Source organism: Prosopis cineraria, unplaced genomic scaffold (assembly GCF_029017545.1).
Source record: "Prosopis cineraria cultivar Desert tree isolate PC_DT_omini unplaced genomic scaffold, ASM2901754v1 PC1962, whole genome shotgun sequence".
NCBI classification, from domain to species: Eukaryota; Viridiplantae; Streptophyta; class Magnoliopsida; order Fabales; family Fabaceae; genus Prosopis; species Prosopis cineraria.
Genome location: NW_026557287.1, coordinates 3,254 through 25,409, shown reverse-complemented (window position 1 = coordinate 25,409; position 22,156 = coordinate 3,254). Strand labels below are relative to the sequence as shown.

Sequence of the window (22,156 nt, the reverse complement as noted above, 5' to 3'; positions counted from 1 at the left end):
CCCCCCCAAAAAAAAAAAACACTAATAAGCCATACTTTAAAAGTTTAAATTTAAATTGGCCATAAACTTTATGGACTTAGAAGATTAGATATTTTAAATTTTTAAAAATGAATGTGAGTCAGGAAGCAGATTGTGCACGCTAGTGTGCATTAGTTTATTGGTCAGCTCAACAAATCATGAACTTAGCTTTGAAGATTTATCATTGCCATTGGCGCTATCATTTGTAAGAAAGCTAGTACATAAACTAATGCAATGGTAACTTCATACATATTAATTTATATTGAATTGAAAACTTATGTGTTTGATAACCATGATAATCTCAATTTGTCATGTATATTTTTAACTATACTACTAAAATAATAAGCCTTACTCTACTAAAGAATATCATTTACATGTACTCTAATAACAAATCAATTAATTAAATATGTTATTTACATATAAATCCTGTGTGAAACTTTCTTGAATATTCTTGTTAACTTTTTCTTCTTTCTTTTTCACACTTCCTTGGCCTCCTTCTAATTCTCTTTATGGAGGTAAAAATCATTGGCTTGTTTAATTCTATTTTCTGTTTTTATGTTCTCACAACAAATATGTAGATTAGTTTTTCAAAACAAGTTTTAGCAACAAAAAATGAGAAAAAATTTATTTGAATCATTATTTTAAAAAAAACATTTATAAATTGGTGAAATAAATGGTGAAAAAATAATTTATTTTATTAACATAATTGTCATTAATTAGAGCAAGGTATTTTTTTTTTTTGGGCCTTTTCTCTAATTTTGCAGAACAAAAATTAACAAAATATTTAAAGATTTTTTGGGCTTTTAGCTCTTCAGAATGACTTTTAACTTTTTTAATTTTTAAAACAGATAACAAAAAATACATTTTCAAACAGATTTTTTTTTTAATTTTTTTTTTGCTTTTAAATTAAAAAATTATTTTGGAGACAGGTAATTAAACAAGCCCCATATTTCCAAACTGCTTTCTTAGTTATTCCATGCCAATTTTTTCTTATGTATAATTAACATGTATCATTGTCATTCTTTTTTTTTTTCAATGCAAGGCCATAATATATAAAAATAAATTCTCATTCTAGTTGCTTCAATGGTTTGCTTCTTTTGTTCATTAATACTTAACTTTCACTATTATATAACATCAATCATGAAATATTTGATAAAGTTTTATATGTTGACTAAAGATCTAACACTTTAATATAATGAAATTTGACTAAAGATCTAACGCTATAATCTAATGAAATATTACTTTATATATTTCATAATTTATTATGCCATGGTTAAAATTTTTTTGGCTCGCGCATATTTATCATTTCAATAGAAGTAATCTTTTTTAAAACATGATTAACACTAAATGTGAACATTTTCTCCCATGTTCAAACATAATACTAATACTACCAGTCTAATTATTCTTCACAATACAATCGCTATGTGACTTTATTTTTATGTATAATTTATTTTAATTTAATCGTAAAAATTATGTTTTTAACAAAACATTTCCTCTCTGTCGTGGTCGTTGATGGTTGGAAAGCGTGTCGTGCTGTCATAAACAACTCGGCAGACGCAGGTGGGGATCAAGAATGTGACCGGAAAAAAAAAAAATAATAATAATTTTATTTTTAGAATATTTTTTCCATAAAGTTTTAGAATCATTTTTTACGTCTTATTGTAAAAAGTTTCAAAAATAAATAGTACATACACAGATCTTATTTTGGGTTAAAATATACAAATATTCTATAAATGTTAAATTTATCATACAGTCTAGTTTAAAATTTATTCTAATTAAAATATGTATTTTTTGGTTTAATTTATACTCCCTTTATTAAAAAAATAAGGTATTTTTTAACTAAATCTCACCCCCAATAAAGTAGTTACCTACTTTTAAATTAATCATATTTTTTATATTTATCTCTATTAAATACCCTACAATAATATAAAGTCGTTCATTAATAAGGGCACTTTAAAAAAAGTAATGATTACAGCTCGAATTAAAAATATTATTTTTTAATATTTAATATTTTTTTAAAAAATATCTTATATTTTTAAATGAAAGAAGTAGTATTTGATTCTAGTTAAAATTGAATAACATTTTTGTGATTTACCGAAAAGATACTTACAAATCTAACGCTTACATTAAAAATGATTAGCACTTAGACAGAAATATGTTACTTTATACTATTTATAGGTTAATTTCTATTGTATTTTACCAGAATTAATGTAAACTTTAAAAGTTATTAGTTTTGCCTTAAAATTTAGTAAATTACCACCTCCACTCTTAACAAAAAAATATAATTATTTATAATAATTTTTATAGAATTTAATAAGGATAAAAAATAAAGATGAATATAAAATAATAAATTTTTTATAAATATCATTAAAATTAATTTTTTTTTTTCTATCCAGGAAAAAGACAAGAGGAGTATACTCCAAGAAGAAGCATGCTCTTAAGGCTTTATTATAAAATTAATAATAACTTCAAAGTACCTTGGGTTGTGACTTTGAAAAAATCTTCGGCTAAAATGTCATTATATAGTATGTTTATTATATTATATTAATATAAAAATTAAAAACTAAAATTTGTAAAAATGCACAGTATGGACCATCCTGACCAAAATGCCAAGCAGCAATAGTTGGCATGAGCTGGAATTCACCACTCAAACCCCTTTTAGAGCCACATTTTTTTTTAATTGCTCTTAATCTGGTCAAAAAGAGTAAAAAAGTTATTCACATTTGTATAATATATTATGACGTTTAATATAAATATTATAAACATATATTTCAAGAACATTTTATTATAAATATTATTAATCTCTATGGTTTGTAATGAACTTTTGATCAAAGTACTTACTATTACCAAACATCAGAGTGTGAATCCTCACATTAGCCAACATAGCCTCTATGAATCTTAACCAAATTTGGTCATAATTAATTATTGATGGGATTGAGAAATGGACATAAAAAAATATTAAGTATACTTGATATTATATTTTAACCTAAAATCTTAATACTTGAGTTTATAAGTATTTTTACTATATATATATATATATATATTATTGAATATAATTTTATTTGATGTGAGACTTTTTTATGTTAAATTGTTTGTACTTGCATTTAACTATGAAAAGAAATTTAAAAATATATAAATTCAAGAGATTTTACAACTTCATTAGTTAGAATTGACACTTTTTTTGCACACCACATTATAAATGCAAGTGACATATGAAAATAAAAAATAGTTAAAGAGCATTAAATGATTAGTATTTGTCTTTTATTTCTAAAGATTTTAGATACTATGCATGAATATACATTTGACTTTGACTCTTAAATGGGAATACGTTGATTGCACATGGGAATTTCTCATGGTATTTATTGAGAGATCACAAATGATTCCAAAACTCAAATTTAATCAACATTAAAAAAAGTCAGAACTTATTAAAAATTCATCTAATGCCCACATTCCCAATATTCCCGTATCATATGCCTTCTTATAACTAAAATAAGTAACTAATTATAATTAATCCATTTATATTGTCAATATACTCTAATTTATAATGATAGATTAATTAATATATCTAATATGTTGTAATCCCTTTTTTATATAATTACGCGATCTTTGTGATATGTTTCTTTTGTATGTAATTGTTCAATGAGTCCATGCATTGCAAGTAATCATAATTTTATTTTGAAAAATCAATCTGCATGTCCTTGTATTTTTTTTGAAATTTTCAATTAGGTCTTTAGAGTTTATTTTATTTTAATCAAGCTCTTATAATTTAATCAATTAAGTTTGTTAATATTTGAATGTTAAAATTATTAATGAATGATTAAATTTTTTAAAAACAAAAATACTTTTAAATTTTAAACAATGGATTTAATATTTGGCCCGAAAAAGAATATGTGGTTTAATATAATGTTTACACTTTTATAAATTTATATATGTACAAAAATTATTTAGAAAACACTACCTAATTATATAAATTTTGAATTATTAAATTAAGCAATCAATTTTAAAGTTTTATAAGATTTTAATAAAAAATATGAAAGTATTTAATTTTATTTTTAATATAAAAAAATTCAAAAAATTATTTTTTTAGGGTCAACATATTTATTAATTGGTCAAACTATAAGAATTTAATTAAAACAAAGCAAGTTATAGAAATCTATTTCAAAATTGAGAAAAACTTTAAGAATTTGCAGATTATTTTTTACTTTTATTTTGGAAGGAAAACAACTAAATCTAACACAAATCAAAAGCTGGACTCATATGTATTAATAGAAATCTAATATATCTTTTGAACAGTGGGCATTTTAATTAAAAAAATTAAATAGAAAAATTTACTAGTATAATACGTAACGTGATAATAAAGAAACTAATCTAGGAGTCCATTGAAGGGTAAAAAATCGTTTGAACACAAGTTCTTTTGTAGGTGGCATAGCAAATCTCTCAAGCCTCAGCGTCAAAAGAGAAAACTTAAAAAATAATGCAAAATAATTATTCGGTGATAGAAATTGAGACAGCCCCGTAATCACCGTTTTTAAGGAAAATGACTCATTACAGAAAAAGTCAATTCCAATCTTACACCTCCTCAAAAGAAGAGTGCGTGACGGTGTGATAAATTCAAAAAGAGACACATGAATTTATTTTTTTTTTAAGTATTTACGCCAACTGAGCAATAAAGGAAAAATATAATAGTATATTCCTTATTTTTTTTTGGTTATCCAATATATCTTCATGACAAGTAGTAACAAGAGTAACTCTTAAAAAAATAAACACCATTTAAGAAGTTATTATTTTTTAAGTAATGTTTTTTTCATACACATTTTTGAATATCGATATATATTCTTGTATTTTGATTGTGTTTTTTTTTTGTCATTATAATTTTTTTTTGGTTGCTCTCAGTCTATTTAGTTTAATTAATCTGTCACATTAATCTTTGTAATTTTGAAAATGCACATAAAGATAATGAGTTGGAACTAACAGAATTAATTTCGCTGTAATTCTGCAAACTCCTGAGCTAACTTGGTAAGAATATGTTGACGTGAAAATAAATAGAGTGGTTATGATTAAAAAAAAAATACTCCCTCCGTTTAAAAATATAAGACATTTTTGAAAAGTTGGATGTTTAAAAATGTAAGGTATTTTTAGTCTTTTGAGATGTAATCATTGTCTTTTTTAAAAATGCCCCTATTGATAATAATTTTATATTTATTATAAGGTATTTAATAGAGGTAAATATGAAAAGATAAGATTAGTTGAAAAGTTAGTAACTACTTTATTGAGAGATAAAATTCGGTTTAAAATATCTTATATTTTTAAATAGAGGGAATAAAAGGTAAGGAAGGAAAAAATTCTTTTATATTTGATTAAACAAAAAGTGAGAGACAAACAGGCAACAAGAGTTAGGCCTAGTGGAAAGAATTGGTCGTGTACAAGTACATAAAGATTTGAATTTTTGTTAAGAGAACTGTTTACATTTAGTATATGTCTCGAATAGAATTTTTTTTTTAATGAAAGAATACCTATGGACAAAAAAAATGTGGGAGATGAAGATGAGATTAAGTACAAGTCAGCAAGTTAGTTAATAGAGTTAAATACATGTTAGCAAAAATTAATTATGTCAATGTCAGCTTATGGTCCTTAAGTGTGTATTTTCACAATGCAGGCAAATTAAATTAAAGAGATTGAGAATAACAAAATAAAATTATAGGGAGTAAAGCAACACACAATAAAAGTACACGACCTGTTGGATTTTTCGATTAATAGATATAAATTAGATAGACTAACTCAAATTGGGGTAAATAATAATATTCAATATGCGCTTTTGTTATTTAAGTAAATAATTGAACGTTTATGTTCCAGTCTTTGTATATTTCCAGCTTAAGTTAGAAGGGTCTACGATTCATCCTCAATAATAATCAATATTCATTTATAAATAGTCGCAGCCACTCTAATTTTTAATATTAATATAATATATACTCTCTCTCTCCCTCTCTCTCTCTCTCTCTAAATATGAGGCATGCTTTTGTACTTTCTTACGTTTTAATAGAGTACAAGGCTGATGAAGTTCCAAGAGCTTTAATAATTTTCTTACCTAAAATATCTCACTTAGCGTAAGTTACCTCCTACTTAACAAAATAATTAATTATTTATAGTTTTCTCTACTTTCTAAATTATAAAATATTTTTGAGAGAGATTTAACATTCTAAAATATAAGATATTCTGATAAAAATAAACTTTTATTAATGATATTTTTTTAATATTATTTTTATTATATATTCTCTATCTCTAACATTCTTTCACAATGAAGTATTAAATGAATGATTTTTTTAAATTTTATATTTTTATTTTAAAAAAATAAATTGTAAAGTGTATTTAATGAATTTTATTGATAGGTTGTATTTGTCTAAAAATATCTTGTAAATCGAGATATAAAGAGTATTGAAGAAGGATAAAGCTTAAAAAATTTAAAATCTTAACTACCTTTTTCCCCCCTATTCGTGTGTTTTGTTGAAATAAATTGGAGTACATAATTATATTAATATAGAATAAATGAGTGAATTATCTTTTAAACTTTTAAATTCAATAATATTATAAATCTTAAATTTATTTATTATATAAATTATTCTTTTAAACTATGAAAATGATGTCATTTTCGCCCCTACGCTAATAAAAGTTAACATAGATCCATCATAAAATGAGAAAAAGGGAACATCAAGCATTACAAAAAAAAGTAAAAAAATTACCATAAAAAGTCCAAAAATTAAAGACAAGAAAAAATACAATTGTAGAAGAGGACCCAAAATATATAATTTTTGATATCATTTTTTGTTATTACTGGTCAATTATTATCAAAGTTACTCTCTCCATTAAAAAATATAAGGTATTTTTAATTGAATCTCACTCCTAATAAAGTAGTTATTTACTTTCAAACTAATTTTATTTTTTTATATTTATTCTTATTAAACACCTCATAATAAATATAAAGTCATTATCAATATGGATATTTTTTTTAAAAAAGATAATAATTACATTTTAAAAGACTAAAAATATCTTATATTTTTAAATATTCAACTTTTTAAAAAATATTTTCATTTTTTAACGGACAGAGTAACTTTTATTAATAGTATAAACTATATGGAATGTTTTTAGAAGTTGAGAAAACTATTTGAATAATAAAAAAATTTAAAATTAGGAGAATGACAGAGAGGATCCAAAAGGATTAATTAATTCAAGTTAAATTTAAAGTGCTAAATTTCAAAATTTGTAACTCAATCTCTCAATTTTACAATTTCATTATGGTGAATTTGTAACTTAGATTTCAAATTTTAATAGGAATTTTTTTTTATTCTTCAATCATGCTAAAATTTAAAAAATAAATTATAAATTTATCAAAATATAGCTATAAAATTAAGAAATTAAGTTATAAATTTTTAAAGCTTAATATTTAAAATTTAATTTAAATTAATTCACCATTTCGTGACTTTTTTGTCGTTCTCCCTTTAAAATTTACGGTGATACTGATCTAAAGTTTAAGATAATTTGCTCATTCATTTTTAACAATATTATTGATAAGGTATGGATTCCTTCGTTTTTTTTTTTTTTAAATTTACTACAGCTACAGCCCACGGGCAACTTTTTGTCTTTTTCAGCAGAAGGTTGAAAAAGAACGAAAGGGAGAGAAAGAAATCAAGTAATCGGCTGTATAATTATTGTTTCGAATTTGTCGAAACCACCACATTTCCTTCGGGAGTGCATGTGAGCGAGTGAAGCTAAGGGTCTTCTCAAGTGGCCTCCACGTTTTCCTCTGCGTACCTGGTTGTCTTCTATTCCACCATTTTCCACGAAAGAAGCTTTTCTGAACAATTCTGAGGTTCCAACCTGTCTTACATTCATGTCTCAGTCTTAGGTAAAACATTTCTTCATTTTCAGTTCGTTCGTTCGTTCGTTCTCAACCCTGCTTGTTTTCTGGCTGTCTGCTCATTCTGCCCCTTGCCTTGACTTTTGGTTCTGGAGTATAGAAGATGAGTTACAAATGTGGGTGATAATGCTGCAGGTTTGATTTGTCTTTCTCCCTAAACTTTCTGCATTTCCTTGAGGATTATACTGGAGTGTCCGCAAATTTTCTTCGTAGGAGTTGTGGGTATATTGACTTTTGTTTACTTCTTCTAAGCCTCATTCTCCTGAATTGGGCCATCCTGGTCAAGTTGATTGTTGAAGAAATTTGTGCATTTCTCTGGGGGAAGACTTGATCTGTATTTTGTGGCTGATTTCCGATCTGGAAGGTTTTGCTTTGCCTACTGTTTTTTTTCCCCTGGGAAAGTACTGGTGACTTGAGGATCGTTAATTTTGTGAAATAGAAATGGAAATATTTTAGTGCATTTTGATCTCTTGGGAAGGTTACATTGATGGCTTCTCCAAATTCTTCCCCTACTTCTGTGCCACCTACTTCTGCTGATAATTCCCCCTCAAATTCTGTCATATCATCACGGCCTCCCACTTCTTCTCCCCCAAGTCAAACCTCTAATACCCCTGCTCCTTCATCTCTTGACACTGCAACCCCACCTCCTTCCCCATCTCTTTCTCCTCCCCCGGCTACACCACCACCAGCTTCATCCCCGCCTCCGGCATTGCCACCACCGGCTTCACCTCCACCTGAAACATTGCCACCACCGGCTTCACCCCCACCTACGGCATTGCCACCATCACCACCTTTACCATCGACACCAAATTCTCCTCCACCAACGTCTTCAGCATTGCCACCACCATCTCCTCCACCAGCATCTGCCTCCACCCCTCCTCCAACTGAGAATTCACCTGCCATTTCAAATTTGTCCCCACCACCTCCTGTTGCTGGTTCTCCTCCTCCCCAAGCCTCAAATGAAACTCCTGCAGCCAATCCACCTCCCTCTCGACGCAATTCACCTCGTCCTCCTCCCCCTCCTCCCCCTCCTCCAAAGAATGTCCCAAAATCACCATCCCTCAGTTCCCCTCCTCCACCTCTGGGAAAGCCGCCAGAAAGTACTCCTTTGCTCAGTCCCCCGCCATCTGTTTCAGAATCTCCTCCTTCTCCTTCTGCAGCTGATCCCCCTCGATCCACTACACCATCACCTCCTTCAGTTCCAGCTGCTTCTTCATCTCCACCAACTGTTTCACCTTCTCCTCCAACTAATTCATCAGCTGCTGGGAGTCCAATTGCATCCCTACCGTCTATTCCAACAGAGAAACCAACTGCGAAACCAACTGGTGATGCTAGTGTAACTACAAATGCCCCGTCTACACATGCAAAGGGGTTGAGTACAGGAGGAGGTGTGGCCATTGGCATTGTAGTTGGCTTTGTTGTCCTCAGCCTTCTTATTATGGTTGTGTGGTTTGTAAAACGAAAGCGGAAGGAAAAAGGAGCAAAAGTTGGTTATGCTATGACCTCTCCATTTGGCTCATCTCAGAATTCAGGTATTGCATTGTACACCGCCAACAGTCAGGAATATTTCTCTCATTGGCTGTTTAAATGTATTCTAATTCTGGTTAATCTCAACTATGTGCTATTCAGATTACTACTAGCAGATCTCCTAAATTATATGCAAACATGAATTTTAGATAATCTGGGAACATAAAGATTCTGGTTGCTGCATACTTTAGAAGGCAACATGGAGAAGTTCCTAGCCTATGTTGCTGGATATTCTTTAGACGAACCAGGGAGATGCTGTAGTAATGATGAAAATTCTAGTTATTAATCATCATTAAACATCACTGTTTTCAAAGATGTAAAAACCTACAGCATGGGGATGTGGTCCTTTGCATGAAATCTCTATTCTTTTGTCTGTCTGCTCTGCTGTGCTACACTTTTATTGGCTGTGTCTACTGATTCTATACGCCTCTGCAATGTTAAGTAACTGTGATAATGAAACTTGATTTTTCTTGTTAAACTTTTCTAACTAGAAATATTTGAAACACATGCTTGTGTTTAGATGACATGCAACTGGACAGCTGGCTTGCCTTTTATAGTTGCAACTTATTGAATAATAATTGAATGTTCAAATGACAACTGGAATGATTTTTCTGAAAATTAACTTTCTCCTCTAGGTACCATATTCTTGAGGCCACAATCTCCAGTTCCCTATTATGGTAGTAACTCTGGCAGTGGGATCATTTATTCTCCGTCAGAGCCTGGTGGAGTAAGTCAGTCAAGATCATCATTCATGTATGAAGAACTTGTGCAAGCGACTAATGGGTTTTCTGCACAAAACCTTTTGGGTGAAGGTGGATTTGGTTGTGTCTTCAAAGGTATGCTCACTGATGGAAGAGAAGTCGCTGTGAAACAGCTCAAAGTTGGTGGCGGGCAAGGGGAACGTGAATTCCAAGCAGAAGTTGAGATTATTAGCCGAGTACATCATCGCCATCTGGTTTCCTTGGTGGGTTACTGTATATCAGAGCATCAAAGACTGCTTGTCTATGACTATTTGCCCAACAATACCCTTCATTACCATCTTCATGGTAAGGAATGTATCAGGCTGAATAACTTTAACAATTTTAACATATACAACAACAACAAGCCTTTATCCCACTAGGTGGGGTCGGCTACATGGATTGCAAGACGCCATTGTGCTCTATCATTTATTAAGCTTTTAGAAATATTATTAATTAAGAGATCACGTTCAACAACTTCCAAGAGTGTTCTCTTAGGCCTTCCTCTACCTCTCTTAATCGGACTCAAAGTTATATGTTCCACTCTTCTCACTGGTGCCTCCCTTGGTCTTCTTTGTACATGCCCAAACCATCTCAACCGATTTTCTACCATTTTTTCCTCAATAGGTGCCACCCTCACTTTTTCGCGTATGTGCTCATTTCGAATTTTATCTTTACGTGTATGTCCGCACATCCATCGTAACATTCTCATCTCTGCTACTCCAACTTTATGCTCTTGCTGTCCCGTTAGAGCCCAGCATTCACTACTATATAACATTGCTGGTCTGATAGCAGTACGATAAAACTTTCCTTTAAGTTTATTAGGCACCTTACGGTCACAAATAACTCCTTTAGCTTTTCTCCAATTAAACCACCCAGCTTGAATTCTATGTGAAATATCTCCACTGATTTCGCCATCATTTTGAATAATGGCTCCCAAATATCTAAACTTTTCACTTCCAAATTATTTTCGAATAGTCCTTTACCAAATTTACAATATAAATATTCCGTCTTACTTCTACTCAGACGAAAACCTTTCGACTCCAATGTCCTCCTCCATAACTCAAGTTTGCAATTAACCTCTTCTCTTGTCTCTGCTATAAGAACTATATCATCCGCGAAGAGCATACATTTCGGGATTTCCTCTTGAATATGTTCCGTCAAAACATTTAAAATCAAGTTAAACAAATAAGGACTCAGAGATGATCCCTGATGTAGTCCAATCTTTATAGGAAAATCCTTTGTTTGACCACTAGGCGTTCTTATACTAGTTTTTACCCCCTCATACATATCTTGTATGGCTTTAATATAAGCAATCCGTACTCCCTTTTTTTCCAACGCTTTCCAAAGCACTTCTCTTGGTATACGGTCATAAGCTTTTTCCAAATCAATAAAAACCATGTGTAGATCTTTATCTTTACAACGATACTTTTCCATTAATCCCCTTAGTAGATAAATCGCCTCTGTAGTTGATCTACCTGGCATAAAACCAAATTGATTCTCAGAAATACTTGTCTCCAATCTCAACCTGTGCTCAATTACTTTCTCCCACAATTTCATTGTGTGGCTCATGAGTTTAATCCCTCTATAGTTAGTACAATTCTGAATATCTCCTTTATTTTTATAAATAGGAATTAATGTACTTCTCCTCCACTCATCAGGCATTTTCTTGGACCGTAAAATCACATTAAATAACTTAGTTAACCATCTCACCCCTTCTTCACCTAAACATTTCCACGCTTCAATAGATATACAATCAGGTCCGTTGGCTCTACCATTTGCCATTTTCTTAAGAGCTTCCTTTACCTCCTTATCACGTATTTTTCGATAGAATGACAAATTTTGTTCTCCTTCACCAGTTACTAAATCCTCCAAGTTACTAGATGAATCCTCTCCATCATTGAAAAGTTTAGAAAAATAAGTCTCCCATCTATTTTTAATTTCATCATCTGTAACTAAAATTCTTCCCTCTTCATCCTTAATACACCTTACCTGTTCTAGATCTCTTGATTTTCTTTCCCTACTCTTGGCAATCTTATAAATATTTTGCTCTCCTTCCTTCGTCTCAAGGTTCTTATAAAATTCTTCAAAAGCTTTAGAGCGAGCTTCACCCACAGCTCTCTTAGTTTCCTTCTTAGCCATACGGTACCTCTCCCAATTTTCCTCATTGTTACACAAATGTATGGCTTTAAAACAGTTCTTCTTATACTTGATTTTGTCCTGTACACTATTATTCCACCACCAAGACTCCTTATCTCTCGGACCAGAACCTTTCGATTCTCCCAAAACTACTTTTGCAACCTCCCGTATCTTTTTAGCCATATCCTCCCATATAATGTTAGCACTTCCCTGAGAATCCCAAATTCCTTTATCCAAAAGATTTCGCTTGAAAATATCTTGCTTCTCACCTTTTAATTGCCACCACCTAATCCTTGGTGTTACTACTTGTCGACGTTTTTGGATTTTACTCATAATACACACATCAAGGACTAGGACCCTATGTTGTGTCGTTACAGCATCTCCGGGTATCACCTTACAATTTTTACAAAGTTTTCTATCTGTGTTCCTAACCAAAAGAAAATCAATCTGCGACCTTGAGGCTCCACTTTTGTAAGTGATGAGATGCTCATCTCTCTTCTTGAAACAAGTGTTGGCAATCTTAAAATCATACGCCAATGAGAAATCAAGAAGAGTTTGTCCTTCATTGTTTAGCTCTCCAAAACCAAAACCACCATGCACCCTCGCATACTGACCAGCTTCCCTCCCGACATGCCCATTAAAGTCTCCTCCAATAAAAATCTTTTCACTCTGTGGTATGTGTCGAATCAACCCCTCTAGATCCTCCCAAAATAATTCCTTTAGACTGGCTACTGTCCCGACTTGCGGCGCATAAGCGCTAACAATATTAACAGTCTCACGTCCAATTATCATTTTTAAAGAAATAATTCTATCTCCAATTCTGCTAACTGCTACAACGTTCTTCTTCCACTCCTTATCTATAATGATGCCTACTCCATTGCGTGCACTTACTTTTCCTGTATACCAAAGTTTGAAACCTTGAATATCCTTAGCTTCTTCTCCACGCCATTTTGTTTCTTGCAAGCAAATGATATTGATTTTCCTTTGAATCATAACCCCTACAACCTCTACAGATTTACAATTTAATGTCCCAACATTCCAAGTACCAAATCTAATTTTGCTCTTATGGACTAACTTCTTTAGCCGCGTGCGTCCAGAATAACGCGGTAGCCCTTGCTCATTTAACACTACATCCGGGCGCCGATGCAGCGGCTCTAACTCACTTATCACTGTACTCGAGCCATGCAGCGCGTTACTTACGGGCAACGACCTAGCATTAACATTATAACGTCTATTGTCCATGTTCATGATAGATTCAACAAATTTTTACATTGGCTGTTGATGGCCTAACACAACCCTCCTCCTTTACCCGGGCTTGGGACCGGCTATAAACATAGGCGGAGTTTTAACAATTTTAACATATAAGTAAATGTAATATAACTGCACAAATTTCCAGCTTCAAAAGAGTAGTCCATATGTTGAAAAAGTATAATTGAAATAGTTCATCTATGCATATCATGCTGCTTGTGCTGTCATAAAATTATGCTTCAGGCTTAAAGCAAGGTATAATCCCTTGACAAAATTTTGATTTAAAATATATATTAAACTTTGCAGGTGCAGACAGGCCAGTTTTGGAATGGGCTACCAGAGTCAAGATTGCTGCTGGTTCAGCCCGTGGAATAGCTTACCTACATGAAGACTGTAAATCACTTCCTTTTATTTAAGTTTTCCATGGTGCATATTCGATGCTTTTAACTTGAATATCTCAATTGTGAAGATAGACCAAAAAATAAAGCATTTCCATGATGCCACTACATTAGTTGCTTGATCTTTTGAACTTTTACAGCAAATATTTCCATAAACAACTTATTTTATATTCCACCTTTTATATTCCAAATATTTCTTTGATTTATTTATCAGGTCATCCACGCATTATTCACCGAGACATCAAGTCATCAAACATCCTTCTTGACAGCAATTTTGAAGCTCGGGTAAGCCACTACTCTACCATAACGCATATTTTCTCTGTTATGAGTTCCAATTTCAATTTTTCATTTGAGTGATTTGCTATAACAGCTAATGCCACAACAGATTATAAAAATTTCTAATTGACTAAATCTATCTAGTATATTCTCAAGGCATTGGCATACCCGAATTTAAATTTTACTTTCTTAATGCAATTTGTTTTTAAGGCTATTTTTGGGGGCTTGACCAACAGGTTTCAGATTTTGGGCTTGCAAAATTAGCCTTGGATTCATACACACATGTAACTACCCGTGTAATGGGAACCTTTGGGTATGTAACCTCTGTTTACATTTGAGTGACAATAATTTGGTTTTTATTGATTGTCTCCTATTATTGTCGATGATTTCCTCTTGTTTATCCCTGTTGGAATATGTCTATCACAGCCATTATTAGTTCTTTAATGTGTTCTTTCATTACCAAGTACCACAGCCAGTCAGTTTGTTGATAAAGATTGTTTGAAAGGAGATATTGGGGAAGTAGTGGATAAGATAACGTATTACTACTGTATTTTTATTCCTCTGCAGGATGTATATCATATGGTTATAATCAAATATATGTGGTGTAGAACCAACCAATTAAAAAAAAAAAAACACTATAAACATAACTCAGATAATTAGGGTTACTTTCATGAGCAAGAAGTAACTGTTATGATTGACTACTAGACACCTACTTGTAGCTTGGTGTAGGCTAAGATAGCTCTAGGCCCAAGATGTTAAAATTACCCTAACCCCTAAAAGTCTCTTGTTGAAATCTTACAACAACAATAACAACAAGCTTAATCTCATTAAGTGGAGTCAGTTATATGAATTTCTCAACATCTTTATGCTCTCTCAACAACCAAGATTTTGGGTATGTTGCTGAAACCTTAATTGAAATATAATTCCCAAATCAAAAGGCAAAGAAATATCTACATCAATTGGTTTGTGATCTTGCAAGTATTTTATAGTTGCAATATTGTTTTTAAATTTCCAGTCATCTGATGCTGATGAATTTAAATATGAAATTTATGGCCTTTTTACATATGGACTGGAGCTTAATGTCATGTCATCTGGATATTGACATTACTCATCTCATGTTCCTACTTTGAGGATGTATGATGACAGAGTTATCCAAATTTCAGGTACATGGCACCAGAATATGCAACAAGTGGGAAATTGACTGAAAAATCTGATGTTTATTCCTTTGGGGTTGTGCTTTTGGAGCTAATTACAGGTCGGAGGCCTGTGGATGCCTCTCAGCCAATTGGTGATGAGAGCCTGGTTGAATGGGTAAATTAAATACAAGCTTTAACATTGATATGCTTCTTCATCTTCTTCTCTCTGATATTTATAGGAGAGATGATGTAGTACCAGTGGAAGAAATAAGGAAGGGGAGGAGGAAATAGCTGGGATAGAGGATGGGGAGAAAGAGAAATACCGATTGTTTAATTCAATCACTAAGCTCCATAAAAAGTCAACTGACAAGGGTTTATAAAGAACTCTGAAAAAAAGTGAAGGATTCAGAGGAGCTTCTTGAGCTTTCGTACACATAATTCTTATTTTGCAATGTGAATCCTTGTACTTAATTTATTCTTTCCGACGTTTGACAGTCATAAAGAAGACAACAAAATCAGGAAAAACCATGGCCTCACTTATATACCATTATATAGAAGCGTGTCGGAATCATCCTTCTCCTCCCAACTCAAGAAAAAAAGCTGTAATATTAAAAATAGAAAACTGTAGTAGTCTAGAAAAGAGTTATCGTGATAAGAGATATTAAGTGCTTGGGAAAGTTTTGTAGGGTTAAAAAATTGGTATCTGCAGTGGACCCAAAGTTTAGTGCATATGTGATTTTGAGTTGTCATAACTCAATAGTGCTGGTATAGAGGTTGAGGGCCGAGGGGTCACCGTAGGGTAATTGAGCCTCCCAGTAACATTTTGTTTGTTGCCCCTTTCTTTTCCACCTATCTTTTGCTCTCCTTATTCTCTCATCACCTTTGTAGCTACTGTTTATATTCATGGGACTATTGTGTTGACATATCAAACATGATTTATCTAGACAATAAAAACTGACATCAAATTTTAGTAGAATATGATATTTTGCCTAATTTATGATGAAACTCTTGAGTGTCTAAGATAGTTTTTGATTTTCAGGCTCGACCTTTGCTAACTGAAGCACTTGATACTGAAGACTTCGAAATATTGGTGGATCCAAGGTTAGGGAAGAACTATAACAGAAATGAAATGTTCCGGATGATTGAGGCAGCGGCGGCCTGTGTGCGTCACTCTGCTGTGAAGAGGCCACGAATGAGTCAGGTAATTTTGTTCTTTACCATGAACATTTCACAAGGAAACAACATCGAATTTCGGAAGGGGGAAGGTTAAGCAATTTAGTCAAAATTAACTTCAGACCACAACAGATTCAATCTGTATACTTCTTATTGTTTCGTTTTCATCTATCTGTATGCTAAACATGATCTTATGTTACAGCATCCAAAGATACTGTGAAATATGAGATTACAGTGTACTACAAGACAAGAAGCCTCATTTTACTTGGTGGGATCAGTTACATAAATTACATGATGTTATTATGGTGTATCAACAACCAAATCTCTAAAGATAGTGTTAACCAAAAGATCCTTTTCAATAATTTCATTTAGTGTTCTCTTTGATTTTCTTATATCCTTTTTTACAGGAGTCAAAATTGTCTGTTCCACCCTTAACACCAATGTCTCCACTGGATTTCTTTGAATACATCCAAACTATTTTAGACAATTTTTAACCAGTTTCTCTACAATAGATGCCACACTAACTATTTTTCACATATGATCATTATGAATCTTATTTTTTCTTATTTATCCAAACATCTATCTCAACATCTTTGTTTTGGTTACCCCAATATTCACTATCATATAGCATAGTTTGTTTTATTACAAACACCTTGTATGTTTTGATTTCGGAGATACTAATTGTGCATGCTTCCTGTTGCACCCTACATTCCAGGTTGTGAGAGCTTTTGATTTGTTGGATGAACTAGCAGATCTGAATAATGGAATGAAACCTGGGCAGAGCTCAGTCTTTGATTCTGCAGAGCAAAATGAACAAATCAAAATGTTCAGGAGGCTGGCTTTCGGAAGCCAGGATTACAGTACCAGTTATTTCAACGAGTCTCACAGTAGCTGGGGAAGTAGAGATCAGGAGCACCAGACCACTACTTCCTTCTCCCAAAATAGGTCCGGACCTTGGAACGTATAAAGAGATCTTCTGTACTTGAGAGGAATCAAACTAGAGAGGGAGAGAGGGGGGGAGAGAGGAGTGGATCCTACCTCTAAACATGTAGGACCCACTATTATCTGTCTGTCCCTCTTTAATCTCATCGTGAAGTACTTCAGAGGATCTCTTCCTACCATGTACCCAAGGTAGCTGATAATGCTGATGCTTTCTCCAGAGAAGTTGAAGCATCTCTTGATTCAGATGATTTACACGCAGCATACCCACGTTTTCTGTAAATTTGATAGTATCATTATTGTTCTTATTCTTATTCTTATTCTTTTGGTTCTTTTCTTTTTGTTGTTTTCTCCCCATTTTGACATGGTTTTGCTTGCCATAACCTTTATTTTTTTGGTACTATAATATCAAATCTCTTGCATATCACTCCATACTCTCACCATTTCGTATCACATATTTTATGGTTAAGCTATAATCTTCGTATTATTTTATATTTGATTTATTTATTTCACGGTCATGTCACATATGATTCGCATTGTATTTATTCTTCATTGATTGAGGTAAATACGTTTAGTGACTTGAAGTATGAATTTGATCAAACTATTAAATTTATTAACATTATTAATTAAATAAATTTACTGGGTATCGGGAATATCATTATTGGGACGCATTCAGATGAAAGAAACATTATTGACACAAATTCTGATAGTAGTGAATTATGATAATACAAAAGTTATAACTTGCATGTGGGACAACATAAGTATTACAGCACATATGGTACATTTATATAAAATATTTTATGAAAAAAAATTAGCACAGAAAAATATTATTATACAATATAGTTTAATGCAATAAATGTCAGCAAATCTATACACAGTGGATAGCATAGCTTTTCTTTCAAATACAAAAAGCAAATAAAATGTCCCCTTTTATTTGAATACTAGTATTATGTAATATATGTTATCATATTTAAATACTGTAAAAACAAAACTGTCCAGCAACTACTTTAGGATTCAACCAAAAAAAAAAAAAAATCATCCCTTGGTTGACTTATTCTTCTTCAATGGAGTCTCCGGTGCCGAAGCACGCGGCTCGTGTGTGGGTAAGAATCGTCCCAGAAGCCAGGCCACGGCGACGGCAACGACGGCGCCCAATCCGCAAACGGAAAACAATCCCAAAGCCAAAACCGACAGAACCACGGCGGCCGGTACCATATGGGGCTTGACGCGACAATCAACACCCACAGGATGGTCACACCACACACACTTCCGGTGACGATGAGGCCGATGAGAGCGAGTAGCTCAGCTCCAGCAATCAGAGAGCGGCGGAGAGGAAACGATACAGGGATGGGGGACGTGAAGACGCTTACGAGTTTGGCTGGGTTATGAAGTTGCCCTAGAATGAAGGTGACAGGGTTGTTAATGGCTAAGGAAAGAAGCTTTGAACGGTCTATCTGATGAATTAGTGGTGTTGTCTTTGAGGACATGGTTGAAAGAATGAATGCTTGAAGATAGAAAAGAGTTTAAATTCTATACGTATGTATGATGAGGTTTCTGTGGGAAGTGAAGTTTTTCAATGACGAATTTGGGAGGAAAGAGGTTGTGTTTTTTGGCTTAGGATTAGAATGGGTAGGCATAGTTATGGAAAAAATACAGGAGGGATTTATACTATTTTTACTTAAGGTTTCTCTTTGAGGGAATATTCTTAGTATTTCTTAGGTCAAAGATGCATATATTATTAAAGAAAAATTGATATATTTAATTTTATACTCTCCCCATAAAAATTGTAAGATATTTTTTGAAAAGTTGAATGTTAAAAAATGTAAGGATTTTTTAATTTTTTAAATATAATCATTATTTTTTATTTCAAAGTGTTCTATTATGAATGACTTTATATTTATTATAGGTATTTTTTATAGAGATAATATAAAAAGATAAGTAGTTAGGAAGTAAGTAACTATTTTATTAAGGTGAGGTTTGGTTAAAAATACTTTATATTTTTGAATGAAAGAAATATATTTAATGTACTTATTTTTTTCATCAAAACACATGGATCTTTTATAGATTAATTATCCTATAATAAATTCTTTTTTTTAATTTATTAAACACATTAAAATTCTCTTTTCATAATTTTGATTAAATAAGTATATTAAATATATGAGACTAAATACATAAATCTTACTCTATCATTGATAATGATATATTAAAAAATAGAGCAGATCATAGTTATCAAGGCATTGCAAAATATAACTGACTGTTCACACAAGATCAAACAACTTAAAATCCTGTTTAAAGTGTATAATAGATACATTGAAAGAGAAAGAGAAGGAGAGAAAGAATAAATACTACAAGAGGGGTCCTCGTTTTAGGATGAGTTTTCCTCAATCGCTTCCTCCTTGTTCATGGTGTGGGGAGGCTACTGTCAAAAAGAACAACTCAATTGTCATAATTTACCTCATAATAAAGGGAATTAATGTGATGGAATATTCACAATAATGTAGGGAAAGATATCATTTGTTTTGAACAATCAAGAATTAATTCATTATTATTCTAAATTCCAATCAACTGTAATTAATTTATAATGGTCAAATTTTCACAATTTGTCTCAACACAATGACCCGATCCCCATCAAAAGATGGATAAGTAAATTCTAGGATGTTTTTCTTAATACAGTTGGCCTAATGCTGGGTAATACAGTAATTCTCTCACTTTGGGTTAAAGGAATCTTTGGTTTGAGAATGACGGGAGACCAAAAGACATTCAAGATTGAAAAAATTTCTGCAATACTTGTGCCTAAAGTTGTTTGGTTCTTTCTTAGAGAGGTATGGAGCGTGAATAAAAAAATAATCATATTATATTTAATTATTCATTGACATTCAAACTGATGATTACACAGTGCAGAGATGACACTATATATACAGTGTAAGAGTGCTGCAGGTGAGGAAAAAGAGATACAACATTCTAAAATAACATTGGAAAAATGACAATGAAGCCCTTATAAGAGGATTTATTACAATAAAAACCTATTAGCTTTGTGTCAGATATTATATCATGCGAAAATACATATATGTTGTTATTAAAAGCTGAATTTCAACTTGTATTTTTTGTTAGAACTTCCTTAAAAATTTAATAAATTAAGATTTAGTTTTTAACAATATATACATATTATTGCAAGAAAATATCTGATGTAAAACTAATAGGCTTTTATTGTGATAAATTTTGTTAAGAAGATCTTAAATATCATTCTACCTAAATATTAAGTGATCAGTCTTAGCATCAGTGCGTGGTCTAAATAGAAACCTTGGGCTTGACGTTATTGGGCTTGGAGTGATTCAGATTGGACTTTATCTTCAAAAGCCCCCCCTCAAGTTGAACAGCAGAGGAAGGACAGTGAGGCTTGATTTTAAAAATTCAAAGCGAGCAGCAGGAAGGGCTTGGTAAAAATATCAGCAATCTGATCTTTGGAGAAAAGAAAAGTATAGGAAGTTTTTGGCCACAACTCTTTCTCTAACAAATTAAAGTGGTAATCCAACTCAACATGTTTAGTGTACGAGCATGCATGATGGGCTTGGCAGAGAGATATGTAGCACCAATATTATCACAGCAAGATATCCCCCCAATTCCTTTAGCAAATATTGAACCCAGATAAGGTCACATGTATGTAGCAAGGGCCAAAGAACGATATTCAGCTTCGCAGATGATCCAGCAACAGTGTGTTGTTTTTTGGCAGAGCAGGACATTTAGTTTTGGCCAAAGAAAATACTAAAACCTCCAGTGGACCTTCTACCATCAGGGCAACTAGTCCAATCAGAATTAGAAAAAGCAATCAAAGAGGAGGAAGGAGTCTTCCCAATAAATAAATAAACCAAAATCAGCAGTATGCTTCAGGTATCACAAAATTCTTTTAACAGCAGTCGAATGTACATCAGTAGGAGCACGAAGAAATTGACAAACTTTATTGACAGCAAAAGAGATATTTGGCCTAGTAAATGACTGATACTGAAGACTCCACCCAACACATTTCGGTACAGAGTTATATCTAAAAAAAGTTTACCATGCAGCAAAGACATTTGAACACCAGAAGCCATAGGAGTGAGCATGAGTTTACAATAGAGCATATTTGTCCCCCCCCACCCCCCCCCCCCCACAAAAAAAAGATCAACAATATATTTTCTCTGAGTGAGAACAGAGCATTTGAAATGGGTGTGGCTTCCAGACCCAAAAGAAAAATGAAAATTGCCCAGATCCTTGACTGGAAAATGCTTGTCAAGCAAATTAATAAAATAATTAACAGAAGAAGCATCAGACCCAGTTAACATAATATTATCAACATAGACCAAAATATATAAAACAGAGGAACCTGTCAAACACACATATGAAGCCAACCATATGTATTTAATATACAATCAATCTCTCTTTGTATTTGAAGTTTGACTGTTGTAACAGCAGCATAGAACTCATCACCGAATCAAAACACAGGCATGCTATATAATTAATATAATTAATCAATTAAGTTGAAGAGTGAGATGATGAAGTTTGAGCTAGAATAGTGAAGATTATATTCTTGTTGATCACTTGCTTATAAGAAAATTACCGAAGCATTTTGAAATTCTAAAGCTCAATTCATATGATAGACTAATTCCCTAGGGGGCT

General features: G+C 32.3%; 1 protein-coding gene across 1 annotated transcript; it reads left to right on the top strand.

The window, feature by feature from the left end:
• The first annotated feature begins 7,764 nt into the window (after positions 1–7,764).
• Positions 7,765–17,934, top strand: LOC129301212 (proline-rich receptor-like protein kinase PERK8). Its single transcript, XM_054939786.1, has 9 exons — positions 7,765–7,918; positions 8,066–9,462; positions 10,093–10,503; positions 13,888–13,974; positions 14,194–14,264; positions 14,492–14,568; positions 15,419–15,566; positions 16,431–16,592; positions 17,280–17,934. Exons 2-9 carry the CDS (start codon positions 8,418–8,420, stop codon positions 17,529–17,531), a joined length of 2,253 nt encoding a protein of 750 aa, XP_054795761.1. The 5' UTR covers positions 7,765–7,918; positions 8,066–8,417; the 3' UTR covers positions 17,532–17,934.
• The last annotated feature ends 4,222 nt before the right edge of the window (positions 17,935–22,156 follow it).

Bases quoted from the DNA above. Each gene is read 5' to 3' on its own strand.
- LOC129301212 (XM_054939786.1), top strand. From the start codon at position 8,418: ATGGCTTCTCCAAATTCTTCCCCTACTTCTGTGCCACCTACTTCTGCT. The intron at 14,265-14,491 runs GTAAGCCACTAC...CTTGACCAACAG, and splicing joins ACAGCAATTTTGAAGCTCGG to GTTTCAGATTTTGGGCTTGC. The intron at 14,569-15,418 runs GTATGTAACCTC...TCCAAATTTCAG, and splicing joins CGTGTAATGGGAACCTTTGG to GTACATGGCACCAGAATATG.